This window comes from Manihot esculenta, chromosome 4 (assembly GCF_001659605.2).
Source record: "Manihot esculenta cultivar AM560-2 chromosome 4, M.esculenta_v8, whole genome shotgun sequence".
NCBI classification, from domain to species: Eukaryota; Viridiplantae; Streptophyta; class Magnoliopsida; order Malpighiales; family Euphorbiaceae; genus Manihot; species Manihot esculenta.
The window spans coordinates 31,945,532-31,957,943 of record NC_035164.2 but is presented as its reverse complement, the minus strand read 5'-3'; the positions used below and the strand labels follow the sequence as shown (position 1 = coordinate 31,957,943).

The 12,412-nt window shown below is 31.5% G+C and overlaps 4 protein-coding genes across 4 annotated transcripts; all 4 read right to left on the bottom strand.

The window, feature by feature from the left end:
* Positions 1-1,309: 1,309 nt before the first annotated feature.
* On the bottom strand, positions 1,310-2,804 carry LOC110612721 (F-box protein CPR1). The gene has a single exon (XM_021753492.2). It carries the CDS (start codon positions 2,755-2,757, stop codon positions 1,504-1,506), a length of 1,254 nt encoding a protein of 417 aa, XP_021609184.1. The 5' UTR covers positions 2,758-2,804; the 3' UTR covers positions 1,310-1,503.
* A 2,440-nt stretch (positions 2,805-5,244) lies between these two features.
* On the bottom strand, positions 5,245-6,075 carry LOC110612666 (F-box protein CPR1). Its single transcript, XM_021753443.1, has one exon. The coding sequence runs from the start codon at positions 6,073-6,075 to the stop codon at positions 5,245-5,247; it is 831 nt and encodes a 276-aa protein (XP_021609135.1).
* Positions 6,076-6,395: 320 nt separating this feature from the next.
* Positions 6,396-7,592, bottom strand: LOC110612665 (F-box protein CPR1-like). The gene has a single exon (XM_021753442.1). It carries the CDS (start codon positions 7,590-7,592, stop codon positions 6,396-6,398), a length of 1,197 nt encoding a protein of 398 aa, XP_021609134.1.
* A 1,476-nt stretch (positions 7,593-9,068) lies between these two features.
* Positions 9,069-10,401, bottom strand: LOC110612664 (F-box protein CPR1-like). Its single transcript, XM_021753441.1, has 3 exons — positions 9,562-10,401; positions 9,364-9,441; positions 9,069-9,170 (listed from the first exon to the last, which is right to left on the bottom strand). The coding sequence occupies exons 1-3, from the start codon at positions 10,399-10,401 to the stop codon at positions 9,069-9,071; spliced, it is 1,020 nt and encodes a 339-aa protein (XP_021609133.1).
* Positions 10,402-12,412: the final 2,011 nt, after the last annotated feature.

Sequence of the window (12,412 nt, the reverse complement as noted above, 5' to 3'; positions counted from 1 at the left end):
ATAACCTAAATATGCATTTTTACCCCATAGATCTTCATAAAACTTGTTTAAAACATGCAAGAAAGGTTGGATCTAAGCTTACGTCTTGAAGATTGAGAGGAAAGATGATCCTAGCTTGGAGGTAGGGAGAAATCAACTCTTTGGTCTCCAAGCTTCCAAACTTGCTCTTTTACTCAAATATCTTCAAACGAAGGGAAAACTCATAAGAAAAGCATGAAGATTCGAAGGAAGAAGCTCAAAATCGATGAGGGACGGCGGAGAACTCACCTTGGCCGAAAACGGGGAGAAAAGTTCACCCGTTCGGACATGGGGACCCCTTTATAGGTGGCTGGCCAGGCCACTTTCGGGGGCCTAATGTGCCTCCGCATGCATGCCATGTTCGGCGGCCGAACTTAAGGTTCGGCGGCCGAACCTGGACTTCCCTCTCTTATGCCTTCGGGGGCCTAAAACACTCCCGAAGCGCATGCACGTTCGGCGGCCGAACTTGGGATTCGGCGGCCGAACCTGGGTCTTCCTCCAAGGCTATTTTCATTCAAAACTCATTTTCCTTTTCACTTAAAATCATAAAATACATCAAAACATTTTATAAAAACAAAATTTCACCCTTCTAGAGGTTTTCGACATCCGAGATTCCACCGGACGGTAGGAATTCTGATACCGAAGTCTAGCCGGGTATTACAACCATGTTCAAAATAAGTAGGCCGATCTCTTCAAAATGTCTTTAAAGTGTATAAAATAAGTAGGCTGACCTGTTAGGATTATAATTGCATTGCAAGTCTGCTAGAGTCATAATGATAGACCAAGCAGCTTAATATTTATTGGCCAATTGTCCACCATTAATGAGCCGCTTGAAATGTCTACCACAGCACGCTCTATCCAATTCAATACATCTGCTAGAGTGTCTTAATATGAAATCCTAATTCAGAGTATAAAAATTCAGGATCAACCATCTTAGAAGATAAATGAGAATATGGTCAGATATAAATACCCTGAACCAACCACCTTAGAAGATAGATGATTCAACTACAACTTCAACTTCACCTCTCAGGCGCTAAAGCGCTAAATATTGAGACTCTCCTCCAAACGTTAACATTCTCAACCACAGCTTCAATCCTTTTTACTCTAAACCACTCAGAGCCATTAATTTCACAGTGAATCAAACACTAACACATGTATCTACGTCTCTTTGTTTCACTAGATCTCAAACTTTTCAAGGATCAATCAGAAACTTTTGATCTAAATTAAAAAATATATATATATATATATATTTATAATAATTCTTAAAAGGAACCAGAACAGTGCATAGGAATCATATAAATGATGAGCAAAACATGATAAATTATCGAAAATAGTCGGTTACTACACCCAAGAAAACACTAACAGCTATTTATTTTTATTGCAAAAACAAATCATAGAGAGCATAAATGTCTGCAAAAGTAATGCTGCTGAACCAAAAATCAGAAACACAGAATCCATAAAAAAGTATCTTCTTTTTCTTTTCTGTCATGTTCTCTTGCGCTCCATGCTTTGAATCTCTGAAGAAGACTCAGCAATCCCAGAACTAAAATTGACAGGAACAAGGCTTCTCATACAAATGTTTGCTGAGATTTTATTAGGAATATCACTGTGAATACTCTCACGCTCTGGGGATCGAAAAACTACACCTCTCTTAGCAATTTTCTCCTCCAAATCATATGAGACAAAGTATTCATCATACGGATAACCCACTAAGATTTCACCCCCAGTTTTTGAATAACATAAAGGCCGCAGATTGGCTGCATAGCGATCAGATTTAAGTAAGTTCTCCTCACCGTCGATCCGAATTATTTTAGTCCAAGAATCAATTATTCCATATTCTTTCATAACCCATATCTCTATAAACATACGTGTGCTCGACGAATAGGTTATAGCGAGGCTTCCTCCAAGTTCCGACAAAGACACAAACAGTTCACCCTTTATACGAGGTTTCGGCAGCTCGTAGAACTTCTCATTCACAAGATCAAATGCAAGTATACTTTTATCGAACTGGTATCTTTTTTCTTCGCGACTAACCACCCAATGCAATGACCCGCCAACAGAAACACCCGCTGAGTGGCCACTGAAAGAAATATAATAACCATTTAGGTCTTCAATCCTTGTTGAACAATTACCTTTCAAACTGTAAACTACAGATTTGATCTCGTGTAATTTTGCCTTGTAGTGTAGTTCATTACGTTGATATATCATGATCACCTTGTAATCATTGTTAATTGGATCATATCCAAACCCCTCCAAGATTCTATCACAAGTATTGGACTCAATATCACTCCAGAATTCAGGAATGTTGCGGTGCTTCTTCGTTGATGGGTTCCACAAGGTGACGCCACTGCAGTTGTACATAGCAAGCAAGCCATTGCAGGAGCCAAATACATCTGAGTAAAACTTGCGAGGCCTAACAATATACCTGTCTGTAGTATCACTAAGCACACTCTCGACAGTATTCACGAAAGGCTTGTAAGGACGATGGAGCTCCACAAGGGATCTATCTGATTCTGATGAGTCTAAATCCACCGCGTAGATAGAACCCTCTGGAAAAACATCATCAATGATGAGGCTACGGTTGGTGCAGGTTTTTATGGATCGATTAAGATGGAAGTAGATAAAATCTGGGCTATCAATACAAGAACAACATTTTTTTGACAAGCATCTGAAGCGTAGAAGAGTCTCAATAGGCAATTGGCTTAGAATTTCCATGAAAAGATCATAATCAAACTTCATTAGAGAAAATGGAGCTGGAAACTAGAGGGATGGATTAAGGCGGCTAATAATAGAAAATCAAAGAAACTGATTGTTGTGGAGGAAGTTAGGGTTTCTCAACCCAAGACATTATATAGATGACTTCTATAATTATTTTATTTTGAGAAAAAAAAAATGAAACTTTTTTCTAAAAAAAATTCTTTTTGTATTCTATCTCAAGTTTTCTCAAATTTATTCTAAAAAAAATCTCAAATTTTTATAATCATAATTTGCTATCTTACTTAATAAATACGATTAAAAATTTGACACGTAATATTTTTTAATTTACTCTTTATAATTTTATATAAAAAATATTTAACATTAATTTTGTGAGTGTTATGTAAAAAATATTTAACATTAATTTTTTCGTATTCAAATTTAGTCTGATTAAGTATATTTGAATAAATTTGATAGATTTCAGATTTTATATCTTCAATCTTCGATTCTCGGTTTAAATAAAAAAAATTTTAATTGTCTATAAATTTTAAATTTTTAATAAATAGAATGTTATCTCAAAAAAATCTAAAATCGAACAATTTTATTATTCGGCTAATTAATCACCTTATATATAAATTTTTTAAATATTCATTTTTGCATAATAATTTATTATTTTTGTAAATAATATAAAAATTAAGTTTATTATTCAATAGATTTATACACATTTTAAATTGTATTTTTATTTTTCATTTTATTTATTTTTTTTATTTTTATCTATAGAAAAATGAATAAAATAAAACTAAATAGTTATAATACTAATTGAAACATCTAAATTAATTCAAAAAATTTTTAAATTTATTTTTCATTTGATTCAAAATAATTAATTTAAATTGTTTAATAGTACTAAGCCATGGTTTATATATTATTAATTCAATTGGTAATTTGCCGATATGAATTTTCTTTCACATCAGACAGCTGAATTTTAGAGATAAAATCACAATTAATAGTTACAAATTTTAATAGAAAAAAGAGAAGTCGCTACTCTATTAAGTAATTAGACTTTTAAATGAACTAAAATGCATAATAAAATAAAATAAAATTCAATGACTACTATTCTAATTCAAATATAGAAGTTTTTATACATGATTTTATTATAATAAGGATATGAATATTTATTGATAAATTAATTTTAATTTGGGAGATAAATTCATGTTATATAAATATTGCTAAAGCTAAAATTCTATTAGATTAAAGGGGGCAGGCCCAGTACACATAAGGCTGCGGACAAAAAAGTCCATGACCCAAAAATCAACTAGCTCTAAAAAAGATACAAGCTCAGGAAACTAGAGCTAGACCAAGATGATCTAATAGACAAAGCCTATCTAGCAGACTGCTCAAACCATAGAGTCTACTCTTTATGTGCCCTAACCCGGATCCAATTTGGAATAGGGAGCCGATCCAAAAAGATGTGCTGCTTCCTTCCAAGAGAGTGCTGAAATCTTCTTCTACCAAAAAAGTGGTCGGAAGTATAGTTTGGGAATCATGCCAAATATAATTTCAAGCAAAGGAAAAAATTGAGAAGAAGACCACACTAAACTCAACTAAATCCATCAAGAAAAACAGATCAATTACATAATAGATTTTGGAAAAAGAAGAATTGAGAATGACGTAGTAAAATTTCAAAAATCCCAATCTCATATAGATTTTAGGACTGAGATATCAACAATTAGATATGCCTCCATGAACATCTTCAAAATAATTAGTTGTACATGTACAAATACATATTCGAAATTGGCCATAACTATTTAAAAGAAAACTATGTAGAAAATGAAATAATAAAAAATTACATAATAATATATCAAAAGATATGATCGTCGTTTATCACTAATTTATCAAGAAAGAATTAAAAGTAAAGAAAAAAAAATTATCTACACATCCACTCAACTGTAAAAGAGAGTAAAATTTACCATCAAAAGGAAGTTGAAATCGGACAGAGAAATCCAAGATGGGGTAAGAAATCGGCCGAATTAAAAGGAAAGAAAAAAAAAAAGTAAAGGAAAACTCTCTTTAGAAAGAACTTAAATTTTTTTAGATGGATTTGGCTTTGCTTCTTTTACACAAAAAATGAAAATAAGTTTTGAGAAATTTTATTTAGATGTGTTAGGCCACATCTCATAAATATAATATAATTATTGGTCAAAAAATACAATTATTTTTGTTGTAACTTTATTTGCATTTTCCAGATAGCATATTTCGTAATACATATTTAAAATTAAATTAAATAGTTTTTAGACTCATTTTAGTGACTAAAATAATTAATATAAATAAAATACATTCATATGCTTTTTTTTATAAGGATGAAGAACAAAAAATTAAAATTCGTGAATTATATATATTTTTAGTCATACGTATAGGAAAAGTATATTTTTATCTAAATATTAATAATATTATTTTTTACTATTTTGATATTAAAACTTTAGATTTATTTTTAATTCTGTTAAAAAAATTTATCAGAAACTTCATCAACTGAAATCAAGAGCACAGTATGAAATTGGTGTACCAACGACATATAAGGAGTCTTCCTCCAATTTCCTCCACATATAAGGAAATATCTCCACTCTCCATTTCAGGTTTTGGCAGCTCAGACAACTTCTCGTCCACAACACCAAATGCAAGAATCACTCTATCTTCAATATTTCCTTTGAGATTAACCACCCAATGCAGTGACCCACCGACAAGAACACCGCCCAACTTATTATATGAGTCTGCATTTATCCTAAATGTTCGAATAATAGAATAACCAAGGAGATTTTCTACCCTTGTCAAAGAATTAAGTTTCAAACTGTAAACCAGAACTCTTATATTGTTTTCCATGTAGTGTTGAATCATAACGATCACCTTGTAGTCGTCGTTGATAGCATCGTAGCCAAATCCAAGAAGCATTTTGTAATCACCATAGCAGTGACCCCAAAATCTAGGTAAAGTTTTGTGCTTCCTTGTTGCTGGATTCCACAAGACCATGCCCTCACCATTATACACAGGAAGCAACCCATTGCAAGAACCAACAACATCTCCGTAAAACTGGAGATCACTTCCATGCCGGTGCATGTGAAGCTCCACAGGGCATCTATCTGATTTTAATGAGTCTAAGTTGATCATATAGATGGAACCCTTTGGCTCAAGTTCATGAATAATGATGTTGCGATTGGTGTTGGTTTTGATAGATCGATTAAGATGAAGATTGATGAATTCTGGTGTGTCAATACAGAAGCGACATGTTTTTGACAAACATCTGAAACGTAGGAGAGTCTCAACAGGTAAAAGGCAAAGAATTTCCATGAAAAGATCATAATCAAACTTCATTTTAGAAAATTATGGAGGAACTTAGCGCCTAATGGTATTGAAGATCAGAAAAGGCCACAAATAAAAGTTGTGATACAATATCCTATCTTTTTGGGATTAGAGTCCTTAAACAACAGATTTTAAATTGTTATCTTAACGGATTTCAAATTGTTATTCGAAATTTTTAAGATTAGAATTATATTTAATTTTATTTATAGCAGATGAGAGAAGATCAGGAGAGCGAGCAGGATTAATACAGGCAAATTTCTCAGTACTTGAATAAAATACATAAAAAGAAATCCTGATAAAGACTAAGATTAATGAAGTGAATCAACAAAAATTCACTTCAATGAAATCTGCTTTTGCCTTCTCTGTTCCTTTTCTTTCTTTTCCTCTCTTGTTCTCTTGAGCTCCTTCCTTTGAAATTTTACTGGAGCAAGGCTTCTCATACAAACATTTGCTGAGATTCTACTATAAATATTATGCTGTGGAAGTCCAAAAGTTGCAAGTTTCTCAGTTCTTCCCTGACGTAAACCAAAAAAGAACAGATTTTTACTATTCTGATCATGCAATAATAAGACTTCATCGCCAGTTTTAGTTCTTAAACAACATAAAGCTTTCACATAGACTAGGTTATGACGACATGCCGTTGAACTAGTGAAATTAAATAATTTAGTCCAAGACTCCATTACTCCATATTCTTTCATGATCCATATCTCATAAATCCAGTATGGCCACTGCCGACATATAGCCAGTCTTCCTCCAATTTCCTCCACATATAAGCAAATATTTTCACTTTCCATTTGAGGTTTTGGCAGCTCACAGAACTTCTCATCCCCAACACCAAATGCAAGAATCACTCTATCTGTAACATCTCCTTTGCGATTAACCACCCAATGCAGTGACCCACCAGCAAGAACACCCACAGATCGACGCTTATCGTATGTTCGAATAATAGAATAACCAAGGAGATCTTCCACCCTCGTCGATGAATTACCTTTCAAACTGTAAACCATAACTCTAATATTGTTTTCCATGTAGTGTTGACTCATAATGATCAACTTGTAGTCATCGTTAAGAGCATCGTAGCCAAATCCATGCAGCATTTCATAGTCACCGTAGCAGTGACCCCAAAATCTAGGCAAAGTTTTATGCTTCCTAGTTGCTGGATTCCATAAGACTATGCCCTCATTATTATACATAGCAAGCAAGCCATTGCAAGAACCAAAAACATCACTTCCATGCCCGTGCATAAAAGTATCAAAGTGAGGATTGTAGAGACGATGAAGCTCCACAGGACATCTATCTGATTCTAATGAGTCTAATTCGATCGCATAGATGGAACCCTTTGGCTCAAGTTCATGAATAATAAGGTTGCGATTGGTGTTGGTTTTGAGAGATTGATTAAGATGGAGATTGATGAATTCTGAGCTATCAATGCAGGAGCAACATGTTTTTGACAAACATCTGAATCGTAAGAGAGTTTCAATAGGTAAAAAGCATAGAATTTCCATGAAAAGATCGTAATCAAACTTCATTTTAGAAAATTATTATGCTGGAACGTAGAGGCTAATGGTAAATAAGATCAGCTTGATGCCTCATTTAAATCACAATTCTGAAACAACTCTATTTAAATTTTGATTCATAAGTTTTGTTATCTTCCATGATTTGTTTGACGATTTGAGCATAACTGAAAATTGAAAAACTCTTAAGATTTTATTTTACCTCTGAATTTTAAATTGAAACCTGTCCAACCGGAAACATGAATATTTTATTTATTAAATTAATATAATAATAAAATATATTTATGTTGGAAATATTTAATGTAATTAGCTCTCAATTGATGAATATTAGTGTAGCTACATTATGATATTTTTATATTTTATTGTTTAGATAACAGTTTAAAATTATTATATAAAAAATTTAATTTTTTATTATATATAATAATATATTTTAATAAAAAATTATTTTATATTTTAATAAAATTATAACTTTCGCTGTATTTTTTATTCGTTATCTAAAACTAAATAAATTATTATTTTATATTCAGTGACATAACATAGAATTATAATTAAAATATATAAAATAACAATTTATAATTTCTATTTTAAATTTATTTTTATAGTTGGGATAATATATATATTAAATCGTCAATTAAAAATAATATTTAATTTCATTTTTAGATTATTTTTAAAAATTATGTTTGCAAAGTATACTTAATATTTATAAAAATTAAAAAAAATATATGTAAAACTAATTTTAATGAATTGTTATTTAGTATACTAAATATTTTTAAAATGTATCCATACCCAAATTAAAAAAAAATAATACAATTACAAAATTAAAAAATAATAATAAAAACACCAAAATGAAAAGAATATTTGTTTATATTTTTTTTGACTTCTAATGGCTGGATCAATCTATCAGCTATTTCAATCTGAAAGACAATTTTTTTTTTTCTCAAGCAATCTGAGAGACAATTAGTTTTAAAAGTTTTTACTTCGTAATTATATATTTTTTTATTGAGAATGAAATATTCTTAAAATTATTTATTCATAATAAAATATACTTTTAAATCATGATCAAATTATATTTATTCATAATAATTATTTGAAATAAGCTCACAAATATCTTCTTATATCTCCAATTTATAGGCTGGGTTCTGCAGGCTTTTCCTCCTTTTTTTTTTAAAAAAAATTTTAATATCAATAAAATTTTCATTTCCTATAATATATATATACATAAACCCATCACTAAAATGATACGTGAAGTTCAGACCAAGGTTAAAATAGGATGAGCTTATTTTTAATTATTTATAATTTTTAATTTTCTCATAAACAATGAATATAACCTTTTTTTTTTTTTGCATTCAGATGTTTCTTTTTTATATTTGCACCATTTTGTACAAAGGCGAATGACTCGTTTGCATGGCTTAAACTCTCCACGAGTACCGATTTTCCTTGCAAAAGTTGTTGGTGATGGCCTGGTTAATGATTGTGTAATCTGAGATTCTGCTATGGTTTAAGGACTCTTCGAGGGCGCTGATGAGTCTGCACAAGAAGACAGTTGAGAAGGAACAGAATAGTTGAACGAAAGAGTTTGGAATTCTCATTCGACTGCGTACACAGCCGCACAAAAAAAAAACACATAAATAATGGGAATAAATTAAACGTCTCTTTCTTTGCTCTCATATTCTCTTGAGCTCATTGCTTTGAAAGCTGTGACGAAGACCCAGCAATCCCAGAATTTAATTTTACTGGAACATGGCTTCTTATACAAATATTTCCGGAGATTCTATTAGAATCTTACCATGTGAAGATTCAAGTTTCCAAGTTTTTGATTACTTTCTTGCCGTAAACCATAAAAGAAAAGATATTTACCTTTCTCCTGATACAACAGTAAGACTTCATGGCCAGTTTTAGTTCTTAAACAATATAAAACTTTCACATTGTATGGACGTAACAGAAAACTGGTCAAATTAAATAATTTAGTCCAAGATTCCATTACTCCATATTCTTTCATAACCCATATCTCATTCATCCAGTGAGGCCACGAACTACATAGAGCGAGGCTTCCTCCAATTTCCACCATGTGTAAGGAAATATTTTCACTTTCCATTTGAGGTTTTGGCAGCTCAAAGAACTTCTCATCCCCCAGACCAAATGCAAGAATCACTCTATCTTTAACATTTCCTTTGCCATTAACCACCCAATGCAATGACCCACCAACAAGAACACCGCCAGGTTGAGGATTATTGTGTGTTGGAATAATAGAATAACCAAGAAGATCTTCGACCCTTGTCAATGATTTACGTTTCCAACTGTAAACCATTACTCTGGTATTGTTTTCCATGTAGTTTTGAATCATAATGATTACCTTATAATCATCGTTAAGAGCATCGTAGCCAAATTCACGCAGCATTTCATAATCACCATAGCAGTGACCCCAAAATCTAGATAAAGTTTTGTGCTCCCTTGTTGCTGGATTGCACAAGACTATGCCCTCACCATTATACATAGCAAGCAACCCATTGCAAGAACCAAAAACATCTCTGTGAAACTGGCAATCGCCAGATATAGAGGTGTGAGGGTTGTAGAGGCGATTAAGCTCCACAGTGCATCTATCCGAGTCTAAGTCGAAAGCATAAATGGAACCCTTTGGATCATGTTCATGAGTAATGAGGCAGCAATCCATGCTGGTTTTGATAGATCGATTAAGACGGAGATTGATGAATTCTAGGCTGTCAATACAGGAACAACATGTGTTTGACAAGCTTCTGAACCGTATGAAATTCTTAATGGGTAAAAGGCATAGAATTTCCATAAAAAGATCATAATCAAACTTCATTTAGAAAATTAAGGCAGAACGTAGCGGCTAATGGCATTAAAGATCAAAGAAATACAAAGAGAAAAAAGAAAAAAAAAAAAAAAAGAGAGTTAGGTTTGCAATCCACGAACAACTCTGCTTAGATTTTGTTTTTCTTCTTAATTTTAGCGATGATGTTATACTGACTTCCATCATATGCGTGCTAATCTCCTTATCCCCATTGACAATAAAAAATATTAAAATATGGGGTAAAATCACATATCAAAGAAATAAAAAATTTTGAAAAATTTATCGAAACTGAAATTGAAAAATTGAATCCATTCAACCGAAATTAAGAATATTTTATTATTAAATTAATATAATAATAAAATATTTTTGATTTAGGAAATATTTAGTTTAGGTCTCAGTATCACAATTACATGTGTTATCATGATATTTCAATAAACACTGTACCAAAACATTAATGCAGACATTCACTAAATCGATGAAAAAGGGAAGACTCCTTCACTTGGCCACCGACTATCCGAGAATTGGCAGTATCAACAAAGTTTAACCAAACAAATGGAATTTAAACTAATTGATCGTATAAAGCTTCAATGACAAAATAGCTAATAGCAGATCACACAGCAGTATTTAAGTTCAGATTATAATTAAGAACAATACATAGAACAGCATGCTTCTGAGCATAATATTTTGAGTAAACTGCCAAGTATGAAGTTCAGATTTTCCATTTCACTAGGGAATCTGGGAATGAAATTGATAAATTTTTGTCAACAGTAAAATTACAAAAGGGAGCCATAGTAGAAGAGCGAAAATTCATTGCATTTGTCAAGGCTGCTAGATACAAGAATTTCTGTAGAAATACAAGGACAGGAGCAAAATTATGCAACATCATCTGGAGACACTATATAATCAACCTCAATATCAAAGCCTTGGACACTGAACAAGGAATGTTTTGGTGAAGCAACGATCTATGAGTTTAAACTTCGTTCAATACTCAAAATATAATTTATATAAATACATTAAAGCTGTAAGAAGCAAGCAGCAGCTTATGAACAGTAAAGCAGATGAAGTACATCAGCAGAAATACACCCACTGACCTAATTTGCAGCTGTCTCTGTGCCAAAATCAAGCCTTTCTCACCTACAACCTTGAGTTAGAAGCACAGTTAGAAAAATTTACTATTTAGTTTTTGAATTTTATCATTATTAACTTTGATTTTAAGAAATGTATTAAAACATTAAATTCTTTTCATTCTCTTTTTCATTAAAATTAAATAAAAAATAATAGAAAAATTTAAAACTCAATTTTATGTTTTTTAATTTCAATTTAAGCTTTATTTTTTCTATAAAATCTAAACTTTCTCACATACAACCTTCCATATATGTTAACCACAAACAAAAGGAAGAGATAATGCATCAAGAAACCATTAGATATTCAACACAATCTCTTTACCTTTCATCTAATGCTAACATATGCAAGCATAACATTGAAAATTCCCTAGTAACATAAACAAATATATATACTTAATTATTTTATCAAAAAAAGTTTTGCCAGCAGAAATTCAACATCTTACTCTCCCCGCTCTTTCTCTTTAGCTTACTTTCTTCTTCTTATGCTTCTCTTCAAGCTGAAGCTGAAGGCCTAGGCTCTGAAAGAGTAGGATACTAGTAACGAATGACAAACGTCTCAAGCAAGCGTTTTATAAGCCTTTCTTTCCCATGCCAAGAATGGAAGAATGACATTTCCGCTACAAAAATAGCGAACCAATACTATGAAATTTCATTTATAGAAAATTAAAAAAATCTTTCAAGCTTTTAAATTGAAAATTTAAATCAAAGCACAAATCAACAATTTTAACAATAACATCTCACAACAAATCAAATTCTTAAAATTGAGTAAATCTAAAATACATCCAAAAGTAAAAATTAAAAATTAAATCCCAATAAAAAATTAAATAATACAAAATTGAGCTCCATTGATATTGATACATGAGTAGTGATTAGAGATGAAATAGCAGAAGCTAATGTTT